Genomic DNA, 24593 nt, shown 5'->3' on the forward strand with positions numbered 1-24593 from the left:
CTTTGAGTCTTGACTGAGTTATTTGTGTAGAACCTCAAAAGCTATGAGATTACCTGGTGAATGTTAAACACAGTTCCCAGTTAAAATACAGCCTCAGCATCTCCTGCGACTACAGATGATGTAGGGGTTGGATGCACGCTGGAGGACTAGCTCTCAAGGTTACTCTGTCACCCAGTGAGGCGTTGCCTTAATTTTCGTCTGACAGCACTTTATGTACAGGGGACAGCAGGGAATTGAACGGAGTACTCAATGCCAGCTGTTCAGAAGGTAAGAAAGACGAGAAGTCACAGCCCATCTAAACTGGGAGAGCAGTTTTGCTGGCAAAACTTCCCTTCAGGTGGCAACGAATCTCCCCGATTAAAAATTTATTTTTTATAACATGAAAGCTCTACACAGCAAGCCCCATCATTAGCGACTGCCATCACCACAAGCGCTGGCAGCAGAGCCTGACTGATGGGAATAGATGAACAGAGCCAAGGACTAACTAAGATGAGTTCAGTTTCTAGTATAAAAACCTACTGCAGGTTTAAGTAAAAATAAAATAATCCCAGGCTTGGAGCTGGCATACTTTTTCTGAAACCCTTTGGTATTAGGAAAAGCTACTGCAGAACAGCTGGCCTGAGGACAGCATGGTAGCTCACTGGTGCAACCAAGGACAACATTTGCATCCATTTATATTCATGTCACAGCATGGATTCTTAATAGCCTTCCTGCCAAACCTTGCTCAATAGTCCATTTGGAGAACCTACGTATCAACTTTTAAAATAAAGTTTGACGTCACACTCTGCAGTGGGAAAGTGATTGAAAAAGGTGGCCAGAGGAAAGTTCTATTTCCCGTATTTATTTTTCTATTATTTCTGTACCACCTTGTCTGCTGTATCATCAAGTTCAGCTATTGGCTCTAAAACTGTCACATTTTGTTCTCCCTAATTGCCTATGATAAAGACTACAGAATAAAAATATAACTATTGCTTACTGTACTTTGGCACCGAAGAGCTTGTTCTGTTGTGTAGCCACAGTGGGAAATGCTGGGTAATAACCAAATTTTGTTTGCAAAATAAGTGTATTTTCTTGGATCAACTGCTTTTCTGCAGATCTGCTTTGAAGAGGGCACTTCTTAGAGTGACCTTTCAAAGGTCACTACCTTCCTGTTGCAATCAACTTCTATGTAAAACATTTTGACAGCTATCATCTTGCTTACCTATTATCTTCAAATAATGATGAAAGAGGCTGGGTCTGTCCCTGCTGTGCAGATGCTGGATTTGGGGCTGGCCAGAGCAGAGCACTTGCCCTGCACCCCCGAAAAGTCATGTTGGGGCAGGATAACATTTAGCCAACTCCCATTATTTCCCTTCTCAGTTAATAAAGTGAAAATACCAGCTGCTTCCTTACTTCTAGATACTTAATGTCTGTAATTTTGGGTCTGATTCCACGTGTGTACATAGACACCTCGCAGATTTTGACACACGGCAGGTACTGAACGTGACTTCACACGGACTCTCCGGGACTTAACCAAGCCAGCAGTGAGAATTGGGAAACACAAACTATTCTTGGGGCGTGGCCCAAACTGTGATTTTGTTCTTCTGGATTTAGCTGCAGGGTTGCTACCCGGGGGTGGGTGAGGGGGGGGCGGGCGGGTGGGGGGCCGGAACGCGCCTTTAGGGCGCGTTCCGGCCCCCCACCCGCCCGCCCCCCTCTAGATATTGCACCTTGCAGGGTACCTGGTATTAATCCGGACTAGCCCTCCCCACAGCAAATCTCCCAGGCCAGATAATCCCGTTGCAAGCTGTCCCACCCCCAGAGTGGCCTGAATTAGGTCAGCCGGGTTTACGTTTCCATTTTATTTATCTAATTTTTTTTTTCTAAATTTTTTTTTTTTTTTTTTTTTTTGGCATGCTGGTTACATGCACACCCACCACCCCTCCCCTCCGTGGATCCCGGAGGCGGGGAGGGAGGCGGGGGGAGCGGCGGGAGCTTTAGCCGATGGCAGCGACCGCCCGACGGCGGATGCCAGCGGCAACCGGGCGATGGCGAGGAGCCGGGCGGCTTACGAGTACACGGAGGCGGAGGACAAGAGCATGCGGCTGGGTTTCCTCCTTATCGCCGCCGGCTTGCTTTCCCTGCTGGGTTTGGGTTGTTGCTGGCTTCGCCCGGCGCTGCAGGAGCGGGGGGGCGGCGGCTCCGCCAACTGCACGGTGCTGGCGGTACGGCAGCTGGGGGAGCGCTTCGCCTGCACCTTCTCCTGCGGGGCCGCCTGCCGCGGAACCGCCCGCTACCCCTGTCTGCAGGTCCTGGTCCGCACCTCCCGCTCCTCCGCCCCTGCCCTGCTCCATGAGGACGAGCGGCAGCTCCGCACCAACCCCAAGGTGAGACCCGCGCAGCGCCGCGCTCCCAAAAGGAGGAGGGGGGTGGCGGCGTGTCCCGCAGGGCAAATCCTGCCCCTCCGCCACGCGGGGCTGGGTGCCCTTTCGCCGCCCCTTTGGGGTCCGGGTCCCCCGCAGCCACCCGCCGTGCGGGAGCGCGTTTTCCTCTGCTGGGGGCGGGGGGTGTGGATGAAGTCGCGGAGCATCCCTCCAAACGTCCCTGTGCTGTTAGTCAGCAAAAAGGATACAGATATAGTATATATGTGAAAATACTATACATGGTATGTAATATATGTGCGATGTGTGGGTATATATAGTGTGTATATATATACATACTGCATACAGTACAGTGTTTTACTATACAATACTACTATACTATTTATTTAGCATAACACTATATATAGTACAGTGTTACACTATACTATACCACTGTACTATATATAGTATATAACATATACAGTATAATATATATATATAACTATACTATAGTTATATATATAACTATACATATATGTTTATATGTATAGTTATCTATATAGTGTGTATATAGTTTTAGTATATATACAGTGTATCATAGTATATATATATTTTTATATCTAGTGTTTACATAGTGTACATATATAGTTTTACTATACCGCTATACTATATATAATATAACACTCTATATATGCACACACCCTATATCTGTATGGATAGACAGAATTCTTTTTTCCCCCTGAAGAGTCCCGGTCCCGGACTCTCCCTCTGGCAGGAGCGGTGCCGCCCCAGCCGCGGTGGCCCGAGCGCACGGGCGGGCGGTCGCGCAGCGGGGGGCAGTGGGGTGACTCCGTAGCCGGTCCCCGGTCCGCCCCGCCGGCAGCCCCGGGACGCCCGTGGGGAGCCGGGGAGAAGCTCCTGCTGCCGGTGATGGGGGGGTTTGTCTGTCTGTCAGTCTGTCCGTGTGAGTGGCGAACGATGCTGTTGCGCTGCATGTCCCCGGAGGGTGAGGGTCTTCCCAGAGCAGCTCCCCAAAACCCAAGGAGAGACTTTAACGGAGCTGCTGCTGACAGGGCACGGGGGAGAGGGCTGCACTGAAACGGAAGTTTCCTCGGTGCTGTTTTGATTCTTAAACTTTTCCATCACCCACATGAAAACGGACCAAACAGAAACATCTTTAAAGTTGCATCTTCTAGCAAACTGGGGTAGTCTGATGGCAGTGTATGACCTGTGCTTTCTTCTTTCTTTAAAGGCAGTTACTCTGATTTGTCCTTTTTCTTTTCATGTCCTTTTTCTTTGTATCCCCAGTTTGGATGGGGCTTTGAGCAACCTGATCCATGGCAGGGGGATTGGAACTAGATGATCTTTCAGGTCCTTTCCAACCCAAACCGTCCTGTGATTCTATGATTCAGAGTAAAGACCACCTTGCCAGTATGCTGCTTGCATGGAGGAGATTTTAAACAGTTTCCAGAAAATAAAGAATGTGGCAGAAACGCCCCCACACACACACTTCCCCCTGAAAGAATCTGAAATTGGGAGTGCATTGGAGAAGTAAGTTTCAGCTCTTTGACGGAGATGGGGCTGCAGTGCAGTGCCGAGGCTCACGCTACGCACGATGCAGGGGTCTGCATGCAGGGCTGGGGACCAGACTTGCGTGTGCAGTTTGGGGTGTGCAGCCTCACATCTTTGCAGTCATAGTTACCCAGGTGTGGCTCTGTCGCTCACAAGGTCGATTAAGTTGCAAGCTCAGGGTTTGGGGGTTGCTTTTTTCCCCTTGGCAGCTTGTGAGCTCAAAAGGGTAGTTCGGGCAAAAATCAGCAGAGCAAGAAGCAGGACAATAAGTCTGACAGGATTTGGATTAAATTGTTGGCACTCTCAGAAGCGATGAGTGATGAAGCTGCGGTGTCGGATGGTGCCTGAGAACAAAGTGGGTGAAACGGCCTGTGAGGGAGGGTTGTAAACTTCACCTTTCCCTGGGGGTGCTTCTGCCAGGTTCCCCGTGCACCGTGAGCACCCAGCTGTCCAAGCACCAGGACTCCCCTAAACCTCTCTCCATCTTCAGGTGGGCTGTGGGTGGTTAGTGAAATGCCCTTTTGACATGCGGTGAAGATGCAGTGTTGCCGCAGAGGGTGCAGCGTGGCCGTCCCTGAGCATGGCCCGATGGCCCCATTGTGGCCGACTCCAGCAGGGATGGGAGGTGGGAGGTGAGTGATGGGTGGTGGGTGAAGGGTGGGGGGAGGCGAGCCGTGCTGCCAGCACACCTGGGCTCAGCAGCTCTTGCAGCAGCCTCAGCTTCAGCAGAGGCTTTCAAACTGGGCTGCGACTGCAATGTCTCAGTAGTCAGAGTGTTTTGTGTTGTATTTACTTCTTGATCTTGTCTTCTCCTGACTTTCTGGAAGTGGGAAGAGGAGAATTGCAACTGCCTGGGGGCTGGATTGCAATTTCTGCAGGGAGGCACCTAGAGCTTCAGAAGTGATGCCCGTAAATGTCACTCAGAAGCCTATTTTTATTTAACAATTATTAAGAAAACACAGGGCTGTGTTGGCAATGTGTCATACTTGCATACTCTTACAAATGTAATCTGTTTTCTCCAGCTTGCATCTTGCATCTCTAGGTGTAGGCTGTTTACCCTGAGATATTGATTGCCAAGAATTAAATCTGATTTACCAGATGAGACCAAGCAGAAAGGATGTATTTTTTGATGTAACTGTGTTCTCTGGTATTAATTGAACTTAACTAAGTGAAAAACAAAATAGAAAAAAATGCACTCGAATTATTTTCCTTACCTTAAGGAGCTTATGTAAAACCAATACAAAATAAGAAAACTTGTTTAGGTCTCATGAAGAAAACACATCCTTTTAAAGGCATGAAGTATGTATAGCTGTCGCTTTGGTTTTCCTTTTTTTCTCAAGTTTAATGTCTGTGTAGCTGAGCAGTTATATCCTCCTTTTAATTTTTGTCCTAAAGTCTCACCATCTTTAAAAGCTTTCAGAATTTTATGCTGAAATAGATTAGTCCTACCAACAGGGTAGGAATCTGCTGGATTTAATGCTTGGGATCCGGTATGTACTTCTGAATGAACACTTAGGGAGCCGTTTAATCCTTCCTGTTTCCATCGCCTTCTTGCAGCATCTCGCTTGCATTCCTGCAGTTAGACATACAACACGCTAATCAGTTCCAGTTAACTAGAAGGAAAAAAATGCCCAATTTTGTTTTGAGCAGTCTTTAAATTTTATATTCTGTTTAGCTGCTTCTCTTTGTAGGGTAGCAATTTTTCCTGGTAAAATAGTGCGGAAAAGGCAGAGTTCAGGCTCCTTACAACACACAACAATACTGAATCAGTTGGCAGCTTCATTCCACCCCAAAAATCGCCAGTGTATCGGACTAAAAATATTCTACTTTCTGTAGTAGAGTGGGCTGGCACATAAATGTATCAGCAGTTACGAATCTGTCTGTTCTAACGAGGTCTAGCTGCAGGAAAAAGAATTTTCTTTTTTTTCTCTCTTGCTTCCTAAGATAATCACATCATTGTACAGCCCAGGATTCATTTTAGCTCTTAAAAGATTATATAGCTGGGTCAGAGTTAATCCAGAAATGTATATATAAAGCACAGGGCACAATTACATTTGTATTGAGTCCGAGTGATTTGTGGATTTCTTTTTTCTTCTCTCTTTTTTTTTTTTCTTTAATTGTTGTCTCAAAGGAAGAAATTTCAGCAGAGGGATGGTAACCTTTCTTCAGCTGCCTTGATAACAATAATCTCTGAGATAAGGCTTAAGGGGGATTAATTCCAAAGTCAGTTTGTTCCTATTGTTCTGGCCATCGAGTGCATCGGTGGCACATACAGCCAGCGTGGGGGCTATAGGTTTGGTTGGGTAAAAAGCGGAGTATGTCAGCTGCTAAAAAGATCTGCTTTCTGGCTTTTTAGACTTTTCCCTTTCTATGCTTAAACATAGGGCCGGAAGAATCAACACACTGTTTTGTTGAAGAAACTTTTAGGGGAGTGACTGTTGAGCCTGCTGTTAGCAGCTGTGCAGCAGGACCCAGTTTTCCCCATCCTGGTCCCCAGGCAGGGGAGCAGAGCAGCCAGCCACTGCTCCTTGTCTTTGCTCTGTGTCCACACCTGCCTCTGTCATGCTTCTCTCTGTAACCGCTCAGCCTGATGAGATGATGTACGGTTCTGTGTGCTTGTAAAGAAAATTGGTTTGTTGTTTTGCACTCTTAAATATGGCTCACGACAGAGGAGGTGTAATACCAAAGTATGCCCAGCCCTACAATAATTTTGGGAGGGTCTGGTACATCTGGTGAAGCATCAGATCTGTGTTTGGGCTGGTGCCTGTGATGGTCAAACTCTGCAGATGCTGTCTAGCAATTCCTCTGGAAGCAGCCCTGGGTGCTGCGGATAAACCCCTTCATCCTCCTGTCTCACCTGGGACACCCCTTGCTGCCTCGAGCCTCTGTGAGGGGTTGTGGCTTTGGTCACTCCTGGTGGGTTTGTCTGTGCTGACAGATGAAGGTGAAAACCAGATGCGATGTTCAGCTCCGGGTCCCTTGGTACAGTCAGCTGGGAGGGGGGCATTTTTTTGTGCTAATGGAGTGAGTGCCCCCGCTCATCTCCTGCCACAGTGGGACAGTTGTTGCAGTGCTTCCTCCCTTCCAGACCATGAAGATAACCCAGTAAAGCATGGAGGTGCTCACACACAAAGTTAGGAGAAGCTCATACGTTGCTTGGAGTGGTGGGTCAACCTTGGCTGGCCACCAGGTGCTCACCAAGCTGCTCTATCAGTCCCCCTCGTCAGCTGGACAGGGGAGAGAAAGTATAACAAAAGGCTTGTGTGTCAAGATAAGGACAGTGAGAGATCACTCACCAATTACTGTCACGGGCAAACCAGACTTGACTTGGGGTAATTAATTTAATTTATTGCTAATCAAATGAGAGAAGGATAATGAGAAATAAAAACTAAAACTTAAAACACCTTCCCCCCACGCCTCCCTTCTTCCTGGGCTTAACTTTACTCCTGATTTCTCTACCTCCTCACCACCAGTGGTGCAGGGGAATGGGGGTTGCAGTCAGTTCATCATCTGTTGTCTCTGCCGTTCCTTCCTCCTCAGGGGAAGGACTCCTCACACTCTTCCCTGCTCCAATGTGGGGTCCCTCCCACAGGAGACAGTCCTCCTCAAACTTCTCCAGCGTGAGTGCTTCCCATGGGCCGCGGTTCTTCATGAACTGCTCCAGCGTGGGTCCCTCCCACAGGGTGCAGTCCTTCAGGAACAGACTGCTCCAGCGTGGGTCCCCCACAGGGTCACAAGTCCTGCCAGCAAACCTGCTCCAGTGTGGGCTCCTCTCTCCACAGAGCCACAGGTCCTGCCAGGAGCCTGCTCCAGCACAGGCTTCCCACGGGGTCACAGCCTCCTTCGGGCATCCACCTGCTCTGTCGTGGGGTCCTCCCCAGGCTGCAGGTGGATCTCTGCTCCACTGTGGACGTCTGTGGGCTGCAGGGGCACAGCCTGTCCCACCATGGTCTGCACCATGGGCTGCAGGGGAATCTCTGCTCTGGCACCTGGAGTACCTCCTTCCCATCCTTCTTCACTGACCTTGGTGTCTGCAGAGTTGTTGCTCTCACATGTTCTCACTCCTCTCTCCCAGCTGCAATTGCTGTTGCGCAGCTATTTTTTTCCCTTCTTAAATACGTTACCACAAAGGCGTTACCACCATTGCTGATGGGCTCGGCCTTGGCCAGCAGCAGGTCTGTATTGGAGCCAGATGGCATTGGCTGTATTGGACAGAGGGGAAGCCTCTAGCAGCTTCTCACAGAAGCCACCCCTGTAGCCCCCCTGCTGCCAAAACCTTGCCATGCAAACCCGATACACTTGGAAATCAGGAGTTGGAACTTGTTGGCTTTAGTAGTGCACTGTGCTTTTGTAATGATACTCACCTAGAGTGCACATTCCACTTCATTTCATTACAAGCTTCCCAACCTGCGTGGCACATGATGTGAGGACACACTCTGCTGCACCAAGCAAATGGTACATGCTCTGTCCTGTAGTTCACCAGCAGCCAGGAGGATGGTCCTCAACAAGTCGCTTGGAGACTGAGGCTGGACACTTGCTTCTTAGTGCCAATGGTTTGTCTTCTGATGGGCTGACTTGCTTCTACTTTGGGCCCTTCCATCTGTTTGCATTTGAGACTTTCTTGGTCCCATCTTGTAGACAGTGTCTTCCAGACTTGAGATAGCTTCCCTCAGAGCTTACCAAGTCTGGCTTCTTTTTCATAAACATGTGACTGAACTAGGCAAGAATTAGTCTTTGAGAAGCATGAAATGCAACCTAGAAGCTAAATCATAGTCGAGAGTTCATGCCTCTGTCCCTCCTCCGAGATATGGAAGAATATCTGTTCCAATGAAGTGTTCAGAAGGACCAGGAATCTTCCCAGGCATCTGCAGAGACACTGGAGTGGGAGCATCCAGCAGCAAACACAGATACAAATCTTACAAAACCTTGGTGTAAAGGTGTATTAGCAGCTTGCTGACATTTTTACTGAATTGAATCCTGAGTCTATCCAAACACTGGCTTTGATTGAAGCGGGAATATTATTAGCCTGATACTGATTTGAGATGTGTAATTGAGACTGTATTTGAATTGCATAATAATTTTATTGTTGCTATGACATAGCGTAGGAGGTGCGATTATGGCACCATGTACCAATAGATCCGTTGAAAAGGCCTCCACTCCATTAGATTTATTCTGAATGTCTAATCTTAAAGTGCTATTCTCCAGCTTCATTGTAATTTGTTTTTTAAAAAAAAACATCAAAGAAATATAGAGTGGGGCACTTCCACTAAAAATGGATGTTGCTGTGTAAGCAAGTAATTGAGCACAAGGCGTCCTAGCTTGGTTTGAAACACTTGGCATTTGTTTATGGTTTGATGGTAGGATTTCATGCCGTGTCTTGTGGGGGAAGGACTGTGGAATTAACCTTTCAGAAACTGCCTGTTGCCAAAGTGGGAGATCATTTTAGGTTCATCCACCAACTCACAGCTGTGAAAGTTGCCAGGTTATGATTTCCTTTTATTTGCCTGCTGATCGTTCTTTGGAGGGCAATACAGCTGATCAAGCAAAATGCCCAAGAAGTGTGCTTGGAAAACTGGGAAAAGAGGGGTCCAACACCTAAGTGGATCGGAAGGGACCAAAACGAGCATCAGGTTAGGGGGAACTGTGCTGCCATCTAGGGGAGGCAAGCTCTGGTGTTTGTGCAGCAGGCGATAAGTCCATGTTGGAGTTGGACCTTAGGTGTTCAGCATGACTCAAGGGCTCCATCAGGTTGAGGAGATGCTTCAGGGTGAACCCTGGGATTCATATGATGATGATTTTGCCTTGGACAGGGACCTTTTCAAGACTGCTAATCCTTGACAGGCTCAAGCAATGAGGTCCCATCAATTTATGGCAAGCTCTTGGGTGTCTCCTTTGTATTTTTCACATGAAGATAAAGAGGAAGAGATGGAAATGAATCCAGTGTGTTTTCTGACAGCTGCCACTGGGATTATTTGTGCAAAGAGTGGTGTGACATTTCAGTTATGGAGAGCATCTTCACTGTTGTCCCCAGTTTTTAGGCAACTTTCCTGTAGGTAGTGGCAGTACTCCCATACACTGTCTTACCTTGGCATGGGGAGAAACAGACGTGTTGACTGGGGAAGCTGTCTGTGAGCCCCTTTGATCTTCCAAATCAAGCAAAATCCCTGCCCTGAAAACTTCTGTTTTTAATAGCTTCATATTGAACTCAAAGCCTGGGGACCGATGTCAAAAAATGTGAATACCTCTGTGATGGAACTGTCCCTGGAGACTGTTAACAGTTTGCTGCTTGTCCATTCAGATGGACATCCCTTGAAAAAAGAGATCTCTGCAATTGTTTCTAAGCCTGAAACTCAGGATAGGGATAAACAATGGTTCACCAGGTTTTGAACGTTCTGAAGGATTCATGTAATATTTGGAGGAGATGGAAGGTCTCTGAAGGATCCGAAGAAAGTTTGGCCAGCAGCGGTCACACTTTCATAGCAGAGGACAGTAGTAGGCTTAGCCATGAGGAAGAAACATTTCAGAGAAGAGAGGGAAGCTGTGTACTGGAGCTGATACCACAGGAAAAGGAGTTTTTGAGACCACTGAGGAAATTTAGGCAGAAAAATGTATAATGGTACCTAGTTGTTTTATCTAGTTCTCTATTTTGTGTGCTGCCTAAATAGTGGTTGGTTTGGGGGACTCTGAGTAAAGTCTGTTTAATTCTACTCTCTTGTATCCCTGTATTGCAAGAGCGTGCCTAAAAGTTGGGGCCTTGGGGAAGAGCAGGGTGTAGATTACAGCTGGATGTCGGCAGTGAGTGTACAACTGGTGGGATATGGTACTGTTTCCACAGCAGGATCTGAAAGGCTTAATGAAGAAAAATACTGGAGTGGAGAAAGTGCTGGACCCTGGGCTGAGCAGGGAGCACCAGGAGGAGACCAGGTGGGATGGTGCGGCATGTTGGTGGCTGTCAGGGGGACAGAGCAGAGCCAACATTGCCCTTGGGTGTCCTCATGCCAAATCTGCTGGCTCCGTCCAGCTGCTGCACAGATGTGTTTGTGCACTGGGACCGTGGAGGGAAGAGGAGTGTGGCTGATGCTTCCAGAGTACACAACCAAACCAAAAAATGTTATCTAAAATAGAAATAACTATGTGTGATAAATCTGGATTTCTGATTTCTGAAGCAGAGTGGTGTTGCTGCTAGTTTCTGTCCTTCATTGTCAGCAGTGGGACAATCCTTGTTTAGGATCATCTGAATAGGGATCTGAAAGGAGCTCTGTGCTGTGGCAACACCAGGAGTTGTGCCCATGTGAAAACAGGGGCCCATCTGAAAATGGGGGGCCTTGCATGTGAAAAAGGCGTTTCAGCTTGGAAGCAACAAGTAAGATCTTGCAGATTCTTCCAGTCTGAAGCATGGAAGCTAGTGGCAGCAATTGTAAGTGCTGACAGAAGTGGTCAGGTTTTATATGATCAGGTCAACAAAATCCTGAGATTTCTCCCATGCCCCTGGAATGGCAAAGATTCAAGCTGTTGTATGGTGGAGATGTAGGTCTGTACAGCTTGGATATAGTGTGCAGCTGGGGGCATGGTAGGCTCCTGTGAAACCTCACTAGATGGAGAGGAAGCACTCACAGAGAGTCATGGTGATCTTTATTTTCAGGTTAGGGAGGGTATCTCTCATCTTGTTGTTATTGCCTTCAGGATACTGTGAAGAAACTCATGTTGTGATCCTATGTGGGGATCCCTTTAGGGGCTTCCCACACCCTGCACCTCCAGCTTCCTCATTCTACCTAAGTAGGAGGCATTTTATCTACCTCATAGTCATTTTTTTCTGCTTGCAGCTCCCAGCTTTAAAGGAATTGAAAATCTGTGTATGCACCTGGAGCCTTGTTGTCTATGCATCCTCCACGGTGAAAAGCCTTTATGTTATCTGAGGATCAGTTAACTGTGTTACTCAGTTTGGTTCAACATCTCCTGTAATGATCTCCCATATGGATGCCTGGTAACAATAGGAGGGATTGTGTTTGGACACTGAGATCCTGATACTCCCAACATTGGATTCAGTGGGCTGGTTTTTCTTGTTTAACTCCCTGTGGCCAGGAGGGAAGGGTGGTGTGTCAAAGACGAGACTTGGAAACAAGCTATGTGTGTTGTGTGAGACCCAGAGTGGAGCCTCTGAAAGCTCAGTCCCAAGTGCACCAAGCTGGGGGATGAACTTCCCTTGATCTCTTTGGGCTTTGAAGCAGATGTCTGAGGGCGAGATCTGCAGCTCTTCTTGACTTCTATGGAGCAGTAGCAGATGCTCAACCTTTCTGCTGCAGTGAGGCTTTGAACATTCTGTGCTTGTTTCCCCATGTTGTAACAGTGGAAGAATACCTGTCTTTTGCCAGTGGATACCAGCCAGATATCAGATATCTCATCATCTGGAAAAGCTTGCTGGAATATTTTGGTTATTTCTCAGCATGGTGCTAAACAAAACTTGTGATTACATGCCTCACTGAAAACAGGAAGTAATTCAAATCCAATCCATGGAGCTGACTAGGAATATGTCAAAATGAAATCATCATTTCTACATTTATTGTGCGAAAACCCAAGGTGTTATGTGACAGGTTGGTTTGATAATGGAACAAAACATGATAAAGCCTTTATTTTGTTTCTGAATGCTGGCATATTCTTTTCCAGTACCTGCAGGGAGTAACTAGCAATTGAAGTAAAGTTCAGCTAACTTTTCTTTGTTTCTTTGGAGGTTGCACTTAGTATTCTTTGCCCGTTTTAAGTCCTGCTGGTATTATGAGGAAAATGCAGAGAAACTGATGCCCTGTGTTCTTAAGCGCAAAAGTAACTCAGTTTTGCAACGTGTGTTGGCAGTGTTCGTACATCCCCCCCTGTGCAAGAGACGATCAGGAGAACTCTGAGAACGTCACATACAAGCAGAAATACTGGAAAGAGAAAGTGGGTTCACAACCATTTACATGCTATTTTAACCAACACTTGAGGTGAGTAATCTATATTTGCACAGGCAGATGTGCTTATACATCTGTTTAACAGCTGTCCATCGATTCTGTTTGAAAATATGTATAAATGCATGCATATGTATATACATGCACACCCATATAGTGATGTGGTTTATCACACAGAGTTTAGTGCAGAACTTTGCAAGTCAACTCTGTTGATGAAAAGCTACATAGAAAGCAGAGAAGTGTTTTTACCACTTGAAGTAAAAATTTAAAACTCTGAAGAAAGTTTCCCTTTAAAAATGTCATTTTATGGAAAAAAGCTTCTTGTCTTTTAACACTCAGATGGCAAAGTTCTGGCTTGGATATTAATGTTCCTTCCCTCCATGGACGAAAAATCCTGCTGTGTTCATTAGGGGCTGGAAGAAAAGGGGAGATCAGTAAATAGTACAAATCAACTCAGGAGTTGTGCTCATAGAGGATTAATGAATCAGATAGATGTAATAAATGTTCACAGCACTGCCAGTTTTCATCCATGCTTGCAGAGTAGAAAGTTGTAACTTAAAGGATCTCCTCTTCCGTTTCAAGTCTTACTTTTACTACCAATGTTGATGTGACTTACATGTGTATAAAGGTGACGTGTGATTTCCTTCCTTCAGTAAATGGGAAGAGGAGGAAGTCCTTTTGCCTGCCCCTTTCTGCTGACGATGTGCCAGGAAATAAAAGGTGATGTGGCATCAGCGAGTTACTGTTACCGCAGTGTGCAGGCTTGCTGGGAGGACTTGGGAGAAGAGCAATGATTGGGATGATAGGACCATGTAGGCAGGGAGGTGGAAAGAGAATATTTAAGAGCTGTAGATCAGCCAAGGTTTTATGGGGTTTAGACTTCAATTCTGGAGGCGTATGATATTTGCTTAATTTAATCAGCTTGAATAATTTTGGTAGAGCTGGGGAGACTACTCTTGGTTGCTAAGTTAAGCACTCAAATATCTGCCACATCAGGGACTAAAGAAGGAGGTTGGTACTACCCTACCAGCACTTAGAAGTTAAACAGACGAGGGACACCTAGGTGGGAATAGCTTGGTGCTTGCTCGTGCAATTCAGAGCTCAGTATGGGAGTGTTGGCATTAGATGTTTAAGTTTATTAAGACACACAGGAGGAAAATGGATGCCAGTGTGGGCTAGGACCTTAGCGGAACCAGGGAGCTGGAGTAGGGTGTCAGACAGAGAGATGCCTGACTCTCCTGTGGGTGACCTGCTGAGTGACTTGGGGGCTTCAGGTTTGTCCTAGGCTGGCTATGATTGTTGTCCCCTCCCTGGAGAGACTGTAGACCTAGTTGGCATGCCCAGGATGACAGTCTGTTGTCCCTGGTTAAGTCTTTGCAGAGGGAAACCACCAATGCTTCGTAGCAAAAACTAGTTGTTTCTTACAGTGGGGAAAGAAGCACTGTCTGCAGCATGCGGAGGTTAAAACTTAGGGCACCCTGTGTGGTGACATCAGACCTGGCAGGGACCTTCTTGGGAGCTGCTTTGGTCCACGAGGTGTCAATACTGGGGTCTGCTAACCAGGAGACAAGTGATGATTTTAGCTTCTCTGGGCGGGCAGCTGCTGCCAGTTCCCCACATTGCTGAGACTTGGGAACTGCAGCAGCCACTGCCTGAGTGAGCAGAATAGTCAGAAACATGGGATCTTCTGCAGGAGACATCATGGCTAGGATTCATCTGAGCTGCTATGGACAAGATGCTGTGAATATTAGCTTTTATGGTCAGTGGAGAGAAATGGGAGCCTTTCATTTTACCCACAAATAAATGCCTAAAATAGGTTGGAGATGTTTATTTCTCTCCTGTAAAGGAGCTTAGGGTGATATGCTTGAGTGCAGGCACCTAGGTGATAGGTGTCCAGAGCTAGGTGAGCTGGTTCTCACATCACATCTGTAGGTGAAGCAAAGGCAAATTTTTTCTGAATCTGCATACTGCCTAGGGTCTGCCATTTATGTAGGTTGACACTGAGAAATTGTGCAGCACTCAGGCAAGGTTTTTTCCTTAGAGTTGCTGCATCCTGTACTGCTAAATGTTCTTGCCAAATGCAACGGCTGCCTTGAAATGCTGCCTTTTGCTGATCATACAACAATCTATATACAGCAGAAGAGAGGCTCACTGCCAGAGATACTTGAAGATAGTCTAAACTGAAATATGTACACCATCTATTTTCTTCTGGAGATAGGAATGAGCTTTGAGAGTAAGTTCTGCTGACTAGGAATGTGCTTGCTTAGGTATACTTTTAGAGCTATGATGACTAAACAGCTTGTGAAGCAGTAAAAAAAATACAAACTGAGGGAATAATCTGTTCACTTCAAAATAGAAGTGTGCAAATTTTCTGTCAGTATTTTTTTAACTGAGTGACTGAGCTAACACTTCAGTGTCAGTCTGTATAAAACACAGAATATAGTGGTAGGTCCCTTAGAGAGAGTAGTATTTGCAACATTAATGCTGTCTCTTTTGAAACAGCAGAATAAAATTCTAGGTTAATATCTACACAACGAATGAACATCGCCTCCTCTTCATCAAACTTAATTTAGCATCATTCCCAGAATTGTTGCTGCATGCAGAGTGTACTGTTAGGTAACACCTTCCTTCAGTTTGGTGGGGCACATTTCAACAGACTGCTTTGAAAAGAAGAAGGAAGTATTGCCATTTGTACAGTTCAAAGTTATACAAAAGGGTTGAGAAGCAGACTTGGCAATTTCAATCACTCTTGGTTAATATAGAGAGGCCCAGCATAACTAGCTGTCTGACATTTTATCTTAGAGAAGCAAAGCCCAGCTTAGCTTGGAGCTCAGAGCTTTACTGAAAAGCAAGATTTTGCTTTGCCACTGTAGGCACTTACCTTTAGGGTCCCACTCTTCTCTGGCTAGTTTTGGGCCAAGGGGTGCAAGCTGCACAGGAAAGTTGGTTTTCTGGACCTCTGGTGAAGGTGCCTGTCTGTTGGCGTGATGATACTCCCATCTGAAGGGAGCCCTGCCCAGCAGAAATCAACCCCTGGTGTTTCAGAGCACAAAACAGATGACAAATTCAGATAAAGTTCTCAGGCTGTTGCCAAAGGTTTGAGAAGACACTGAGCTCTAGTGCTTCAGTGTTCATGGATCTCACACTGAGTGTCCCAGGGGATCTATAGTCATGGCCACATGCAAACAAGGGTCACAGCTGCATGCCCTAAAGTGGGAGGCCTGTGGGAATGGGTGGGATGGGGGAGATCCTGTCACTTTATTTCTTCACGTTCCAGGTCTCAAAAAGAGAGAAAACAAGATCTCCGTGAGCTCAGACCCCTCAGTCTCATGCCATGCAGAAACAGGCAGAGCAACATATGTCAAGTCATTTCTTATTAGTGGCTCATTTATGTGGTGTGACTGCCTTTTAGCTCTGGGTACATCCAAGTATGGCAAGAACGCTCTGTGGTTCCTTTGCTGCAGTGCAGCGGATGAGCCAGCCATGCTTTATACTTTATGCTTCCCTGTGTTTGCTGCAGGATGCTGTACAAATTCACTTGAGATTTGAAGAGCAAACACTGTCTAGTGATTAGTGACCACCTGTACAGTGTTGGGATACCCTGCAGACTATTTATCTGGGAATAATTCCCTGCAGAAGCCAAGGGTGCTCAGGCTGCTCATTCATAAATGGTGGAACAGAAATCTTGGTTTGCTCTGGTACTTCACAAAGTTTTCTAAATTAGTTCCCTCCACTGAGAAGCTGGTGTTGCTATTTCCTATCCTTTCTTTTACTGTATTCCCTCTGAAGCGGTACTTGGGCCAAGAGGGAAAGGACTTTACTGTCGGCGTGCAGCCATCCAGCGGAGGTTCTCTGCTTCTTGCAACAATAGAGGAAAAAAATACTGATGAGTGATTGTCATAGTGAAGGGATGTGAATAATTGTGGGCAAAATAAGTGTATGCAGATTGCAAACCTCTTTACATACAGATTGTTTGAATACAAAAAATATTTGTAAGGTTTCCTATCCCTTGCCCCCACCTCTGTCAGCTTTTGCTGTGTCACATAAATTGCACAGTGTGGTGCACAAGTGATGACTGGAATGTTTGCATGCCTGTAACTTTTTGGTCCTACATGACTTTTTGGTAACCCCTGCACTGCAATTCTTCCTGTGATGTTCAGTAATTGCTCTGAAGGCTCTGACGGAGGCCTGCTGTTTGTTTGAACTGCTTGGCAGCGCCTAACAGGGATGTGTTGCATAATGCAACAACTAATGCAGTTACTTCTGGTCAGAGCCCCACAAAGCTCCAGCCCTGAGCTCAAAGTCCTGCTAAAAATAAGTACTGGTCTCACCTTTTAGCAAAATTCCTCCCTCCTTGTCTGTTCAGTGAAAGGGAAAGGTGTGTTGTCAGAGTTAATGTAGAGACTTCTTTAGGGCTTTTTTTTGGTTTGTTCATTCTTCTTTCACCCTGGGGCTGCTGCTGTGCAGTGGTGGTGGTGCTGTACAGTGGCCACCACTGTTACAGCAGAACCAGGTCTCGATGCCTGAGCAGGGCTTAAAAGTATTAATTTTTTTTTCCCCATTTTGTCCCACTAGGTCTCTGCCTTGTTCCTGCCCCTGTTTTGTACACTGGTAACTGGTATTAGGAGTTTGGGTGCATCCCCTCAAGAGGTTTTGCATTTACTGGAGAGCTGAATGACAGCATTGCTAGAAACAAGAGATGGTCCATAACTGAGCTTAGGGGAAATATGTGCAACCCCTCTGGTCAACATCTCTGAAATGAAGTATTATACGGAAGTCACAGAGCAAAGATGGGTTTACTAAATGCACTATACTTGCAGGGACAAGGCAGTATCTTTAATTATATCTGCTGATTTTCACAGGGAAAAGAAACACATTTCCAGGTATGACATACCTGCTCTGTGTTCAGCACTGCTGCTTGAGCACCAGCGGAGTGGTGCTGTGGGGATTTCCAGCAAAGCTGCATCCTTGTCATGAGAGCGTTTCCCTCGGGGATGGGGGCACTTTCCCTTTTCTGTTTCCAAGCCAAACAACAAACCTTCAAACTTTGCGAACAGGCAGGTCACCTATTCAAAAGTAACAAGAAAAGGTCAAAATTGCAGTTTCACTACATGGTGACCTTGCCATGCAAAACCAAACCAGTTATATTTCTGTGTTTCAGCTGTCCTTATAGCTATTTATTTTTCTTCCTGTGGAAAGGGGTTGTCTGCTGTGGAAGTACAGCCCACTCTCTTCTCTTATTTTTGCTCTTATTTTAAATACATCTTTCTCCCTTCCCCCTGCCATCATCCCCTTGTTTTCTCTGCCAGGCCCTGCTAGCCTCCTCTGCTGCTCCTGCCATTCCCACGGCAGCTCTGTGGCTCCTTTCCAGGCTCCTGCTCTCCTTGCCTCTGCTGTTGATAAGAGTTACTGTTTTAGAGGTGGAATCCAGAGATTTCAGCTAAAATCTTCTACTCCTTTAGCCTGTATCTAGTGTTCCTGGGTGGCAGCAGTTTTTCCTTCTGCTGTGTGCTTCTGTTCCACCGGCAGGTGATAACCACCCAAAGGCTCATTCTCCTGAAGGCCCTCTAGGGTGACTGGTTTCTGAACTCCTGATCACCTCCAGTGTGGTGCAGCACCATGCTGGGGGTCTGCCCCCACTGGCACAGCCCAGCTCTGGCTCCTCTCCTCTCACAGTGCAGCCGTAGTGATTATCTCAGGGCTCAGAAGTAACTGTGACAGGCCACATAAACCTCACGGTTCACTGCCAGTGACTTTGCTCTCTTGGTGACGCTCTCTGCTTGTACTTGGCAAGACAAGTGTCTCTGTGTGCATATTTCTATTTCAAAGACACGTGGGGCAGCTCTCTTGTAAGCCTTGGAGCGAAAGCCAAAGGTTTTTGTACCAGGACAGCAGGACATGTCCAGCCGAGGGGGGCTGATGCAGCACCTTATCCCTCAGGGTTCATTGCAGAATCACTTAGGAGTTGTCCCAGGGATGTCCCCAAACACTCTGCAGACTCAGATGTCACAGGACAGCTGCTCCACACACCTTGCCAGTTCTTTCGGAAGCTTGCCAGGTGGTGGTGGCGGCGGTGCTGCTCTGCCTGAGAATTCGTTTCTTCAGGAGGTGGAGGATAGTTCTTCCCCTAAACTGATGCTGTCATGTGAGGATAACAAACAGCCTGGAAGAAGTGAAATCCAGTCTCTGTAGGCCAACCTGTTAATTAATCACTAATGCCTTTGCTATATTTAATTCATCTGATTAATTCTGATTCTAACTTCCTCTATCTCCTAATTTTCCCCCAGTCTCTTGTTTTGGACCTTACAAATCTCATATGAAATACCTACAGTTTTTAGTCTGGCATGGATCACTTGAAAGCAAATGTGTTTATTTTTCAGGTTTTTAGCCAGGCGGCCTCCCAGGCCCTCACTCACACTGCCCACCATGCCAGTCCCTGGCTGCTGAGATGGGACTGGCAAGTCCACCACCACCCATCTTGTGCCTCCCTACCCCTCTTTCCAAGGAGCAAGCAAAAACTTGGCGATGAGCCCAGTTACCTTGTTTGCTGGGTGCAGCATGTAGGGCCATGACAAGCCCCCAAGTCCCTGCGGTTACCTCTGTACATCTCCTGCAGAGCCGTGGGGCTTCTGCGGCTGCAGCATTCCTGCTGCAGAGGACATCTGGCTGCCTGTCCCTCGCTCCTTGGGCTGCTCTCACCATGGATTTGCAAGTCCAGTATAATCCATGTGCCACTGGGCTGTTTTTCCTGGTCAGGGTGATTTCTCTGCCTGGATGTTCCTTCTTAGATTACATTGGCCAGCTTGGCCGCATGGACTCCTTGCCAGCACTGACCCTGGGCTACAGCAGCAGGGCGACAGGCTTGAGGTCTTGTGCAGCATGTCATGAAGGTGCAGCAGCAGCAGGGCTGATTTTTTCCTCCTCGCTTTGGAAACTGTTATTTGCCATTGTTTCCAATCTCAGTATCAAAAAGCAGAGGTAAAAGGAGTTATCTTGTAAAGGAAAATAGTAAACATTTTCTTTTTCAATAACCCCTCTTCAGGTATTTCCCTCCGCTGTAAAAGCTGCATCTCAGTGGGACCCTCTGTTGCCGTTACACCCTCTAAGCTGTTTTCCAGAGCACTTTCCATAAGTGCTGTCAGCTCTAGTGGTGGATCTGCAGGGAAGGGGTCCTCAACTGAGCACTGCTGAGCCCAGGCTCCCACCCTCCACTGCCTCCTCCCACTGCCCCAGCGCTGCCCAGTGCTGTCCCCTACACCCTGCGACATCTCCGCGCAGGTCAGCAGATGCAGGAAAGAGGAGCTGGTCCTGACAGGACAGGGAGGGAATCATATGAACGCAAAGGAATGGCTTTATACGCTGCCAAAGTTGATCTTGATAACTGTCCGTGGGCTGTTACAGGCAGATAACTAGGACGTTGCCATCCAGGAGCGTGCGGTCTATCTGCTGGCAGTGCTGTCTGCCTTTATTAGCTTTTCTCATTCACTCCGGGGGTCTAGAAGTGCTTGTCTGCACTGGAGAGTTAATTTGGGATAAAATAAAGAGCAGCTGAAAGCATGGTAGTTCTTCCAGAATAACCATGCAGGTTAAACCAAATAGGAGCAAGGCTGAGATTTGTCCCACCATTTTTTGGCACCAAGAGTAAGTACTGAGAGGCTACATGCTGCCTCGAGGGTCCCTGAGCTCTCCTGTGCTCCGGGTCACTCTCCAGGAGTGCTTCTCCCTCCCCTTGACTAAAGAAGGTCATTTAATGTCTTAAATGTGGTGCCAATAGTCATTTAATGACGTATTTTTGGAGGACCCAGTCATGACCTGATGCACTGTCTGAAGACACACTGTGACAGTGAATTGCTGCACACCTTCTGCCATTTAGGAATTGCACGGGGACTCTTGTGGTAGCTAAGAATAGCAATAATATCCATCTGAATCCAGACCTCACCCTTAGGCTTCATGTAAGTCTTTGACTCTTTTCCAAAAGGGAAACTCTCTTAAATTGCTGAGTTGCAAGAGTCACAGTCTCACCTATAAGGAGTGTTTGGCATCCATTGCTGCTACCTTTGGTACAGATGTTTTCCAAAATATCTAAGATTCAGTCAAAAAGATATCTTGCTCTCTCCAATCACACTTTCTTTTCTTTAACTGAATCCAATTTTCTAGTTTGTTTGCTTGCCTCTTATTTTTGAACTCTGTGATTAGTATCCACTTTTAAAAAATACTTAAAAATCAACGTCACTTGTAAGCTGAGAGTTGTGAGGACTGAATACTGCCTACTTATGGCCTCCTCGCCAATTAGCACTCTGTTATCCACAGACGATGATACAATAAATATGAAGGAAGCAGTATTATACCTCCTGTGAAAGGATTTTTCTGTTCGGGTGCTGCCATTGATATGGCATAGACTGGTGAGTTTGTGCCTATAAAGTTAATATTATTTTATTGAATTTATGGTCTCCACATGTGTCTGATTATGTGTCTGGAGGATCTCGGTTGAGCAGACTTCACGTGTTCCTACTGAATACACCTGGATTTCTTTTGATCATTTTTTATGTTGCCGAGTTTCAACTTTCATATAGCTGACCTGCTCATAAACAGAGTCTTATTCTGCTCCTTACTACACAAATAAAGAGAGATGTGTGGTGTCAGCCTCCGGGACTTGCAGGCTGGCACAGTGTAGAGGAACATCCACACAGCAATTTTGGAGGAGAGACGCCCAAATGCAAATGCAGGTGCAATTAAATCAGGGATCAGGTGTAGCCTGGTGGTCTGGCTCCCCCAACTCCTTAAAGATGGATAAAACCCTGTAGATTTGCAGGCATCTCCATTAATTAACTTCTCGGTGAAGGAAAAAGAGTTTCTTCTTGTTTCCCCTACAGAGAATGTTTTCTTACTGCTGCTTTCTGATCAGGATGAAACTACAGGGGGAGAGACAGCACAGCCATTGCACAGGTATCTGTTCCCATGTGCAACTGCATTGGGAGAGCTTAATTCCCTGGACCTGGCTAGATGGGCCTGGGTTACCAGGATTTTAGTCTGTGAGGTTTGTTGCTCCACGGAGCGTCGGGTAACATTGAGGAAGCAACATGGGATGGGAGTGTTCAGTGCAAGTGAGGACCAATGTGAACCAAGACTATATATTTTCCTAATTAGATAAAGTTCTGTTTGCTTCCCTTGCAGATAGTTTTCCGGCAGACCGAGTGTCTCTGTCTGTAGATGGGAAAGCAGCAGTGAAGTGCAAATGCCACAAGACTGATTTAACACTCTGTTAAACTGCAGGGAGAGCAGAAAGAGCCAGACCTGAGGAAAATCTGCCATCAGATTTCCCAACCAACTTCCCAAACTTGGAAGTGGCAGATGGATACTTGCTCTCTCAGACACGTGGCACAGCTGAATTTCCAAGCCTCTTGAGATGCTTCCTCCTTGCTATTCTCCTCCTCTCTCTGTTTTTGGAAATGCGTAAATCCACCACAGACACAACCGTGACTGTGTGTTAGATGTTGTTGGCAGAGGCTCGGGGGGTCAGATCTTCAGGGGAGGCTCCCCAGTGTGTCTGTGTAGGAGCATGCTCAAATCCACTGAGCAGCTGGTGTTTGCAGAACCAAATGGCAGCTTATTGCTGAAGTAGCCTCTGCTGGGAAAGAACTGAGTTGGGAGCCTCTGGCACCCCGGGGCTGGGCAGAGGTCCTCCTTGGGGTAGGTTTTTTGCAGACCCCTGACTGCCAGTGTGGCTGGGCTAGCCTGGGCAGCGCTGAGGACAGGGACTGGCTCTCCATCCAGAGCCAGACCACAGCAGGGCTTTGTCAGGAGCCTCCATGTAGCCCCATGAACACGTCAGGGCTCAAAACTAAAAGGGAAACTTTAATTGCACTTTAAACTCATTGCACAGTGTCTGATGTCATTTCAGGTAGATATGTATAACTGCTGCCTGGTATTACGTTTTTGCTGGAGTGGTTTTTCAATCCACAGTGTGATATTGTATCTCTTGCAGCTGTTTATGATGACCACGACCTCTGGAAGAATTAAAGTACCAAAAATTTTTTTTTTTTTTTAATCTGAATGAACTTGTTAGCCTGTAAACACTGCAAGTGGAAAGCTCTCACAGCCTGCCATGAGCGCTGGTGATAGACAGGCAGATGAAAGCAGTGAATGAAATGGTCCACTTCTTCATTTTCTAACACTTGCAAATAAAACACCTTTATTGTTTCCATGGCAGATGCTTTCCACTTATGATGAATTGATGATGTCAAGTTGATTTATATTTTCTCCCTCTTCTGTTTCTCCTCTTCACAGGCCAGATGATGTGATGCTGAAGCGCACCCATGATGAGACTGTCCTCTTGCACTGCTTCCTCTGGCCTCTGGTTACATTCCTGGTCGGAGTCCTCATTGTGGTCCTGACCATCTGTGCCAAGAGCTTGGCTGTCAGGGCAGAGGCAATTAAAAAGAAGAAGCATTTGTAAACAGCAAGGCTGCTGATGGAAAAGAAAAAGCTGAAGAAGGTCTCAAGTGGGGCAACTTGACGTACCTGCAGGTTTGCAGGGCACCCAGCTGCGCCTCCTTCCAGTGTCTCATCTGACAGTGGAGCTGCTCTTGCCTCAGGATCCTTCTTGGGAGACTGCCCCATGAAATGTCAGCTAATTGCTGCTTCTGCTATGACAGTAAATAAGTATATTCAACCAAAAAAAATCTACACTGCACCAAATATGCTGTGCACTGTTAGTCCTGAACAGCAGCTACCCAGGTCCTAGCAGTATTGAGAGACAGTTTATAAAAACCCCTGATGATGCTCATTTCATCTTTACAAAGTGATCTTTACTATTGTTTAATATTCAATATTTAAAATATTTACTTTATGACAGACTGTATTTCCAAAATAATAAAGTTTGATTGCTTTGGGTTTTTTTAAGCTTTGTTTTGCCTGTTTTTAAAAAAAAGCTTTAAGACAAAAATAACAGTGTGCTGATTTTGGTTTTTTTTTTTAACTGTGTAGAACTTAATTTTAAAATTCAAACTTTAGCTTCTGTCTAGATGAAATCTTTCATCATCACCTGTTCATTTGTGAAGAAATGTAGACATCTCAGAAATACTTCTCCAAAAATGGAACAATTATTGGAAAAGGTGATTAAATACTGGATCTAATTTTATTGCCTTGGTGGTATTCAGTCCCTACAGTTTTTCTTGTCCCCTCTCAGTTACTCTCTTCACCAAAATGCTCTCAGGCTGTAAGAAGCAGGGATTTGGAATGGTTTTACATGAATTTGTTTTACGAGTGATTTCCCCAAATAGTAGAGTGCCTGAGCACCTGTGTGACATCATAGCTCCCCTCAGCAAGTCATGGGGCTCCAGGGGTGGCCGGAGGACATCAACTCTTTGTAGGGTGTTTTCTGCTGAACTGCCCATTCCATTCACCCCAGTCCCATGCAGCGTCCCTCCAAGGGGATGCTCCGGAAAATGGAAGGCAGGCTGGGCATGGCATCTTGCTGGGTCGCCTCTCTGTGCTCATCCCTGCAGATTGCTGCATACAACAGGAGTACTGGCCCTCAGCTGCTTGCTCAGTGCAGAGATTTCTGTATGTCTGGCAGTTTCCCTGAGCACATCTGAAACCGGAGTAGATTCATGGCACCCGTCCTTGCCCCCACAGGGCTGTGCACCCCTGGGACCAGCTGTGCAGCTTTGCAGGGCTGGCACACAGTGGAGGAGAAAAGCCACGTGGCTCAGTCAGGAAAGGGAGTCTCTCAGCATGT

The 24593-nt window shown here is 46.5% G+C and overlaps 1 protein-coding gene across 2 annotated transcripts; it reads left to right on the plus strand.

The window, feature by feature from the left end:
* Positions 1–1754: 1754 nt before the first annotated feature.
* Positions 1755–23755, plus strand: KCNMB4 (potassium calcium-activated channel subfamily M regulatory beta subunit 4). 2 transcript variants are annotated; one of them, XM_074869378.1, is made up of 4 exons: positions 1755–2366; positions 12762–12889; positions 13507–13573; positions 23141–23293. In XM_074869378.1, the coding sequence occupies exons 1-3, from the start codon at positions 1905–1907 to the stop codon at positions 13550–13552; spliced, it is 636 nt and encodes a 211-aa protein (XP_074725479.1). In that variant the 5' UTR covers positions 1755–1904; the 3' UTR covers positions 13553–13573; positions 23141–23293. The 2 variants fall into 2 exon arrangements, with proteins under 2 accessions (XP_074725479.1, XP_074725478.1); XM_074869377.1 differs by lacking the exon at positions 13507–13573 and having other exon boundaries at positions 23141–23755.
* The last annotated feature ends 838 nt before the right edge of the window (positions 23756–24593 follow it).

Source organism: Strix uralensis, chromosome 5, assembly GCF_047716275.1.
Source record: "Strix uralensis isolate ZFMK-TIS-50842 chromosome 5, bStrUra1, whole genome shotgun sequence".
Lineage (NCBI taxonomy): Eukaryota > Metazoa > Chordata > Aves > Strigiformes > Strigidae > Strix > Strix uralensis.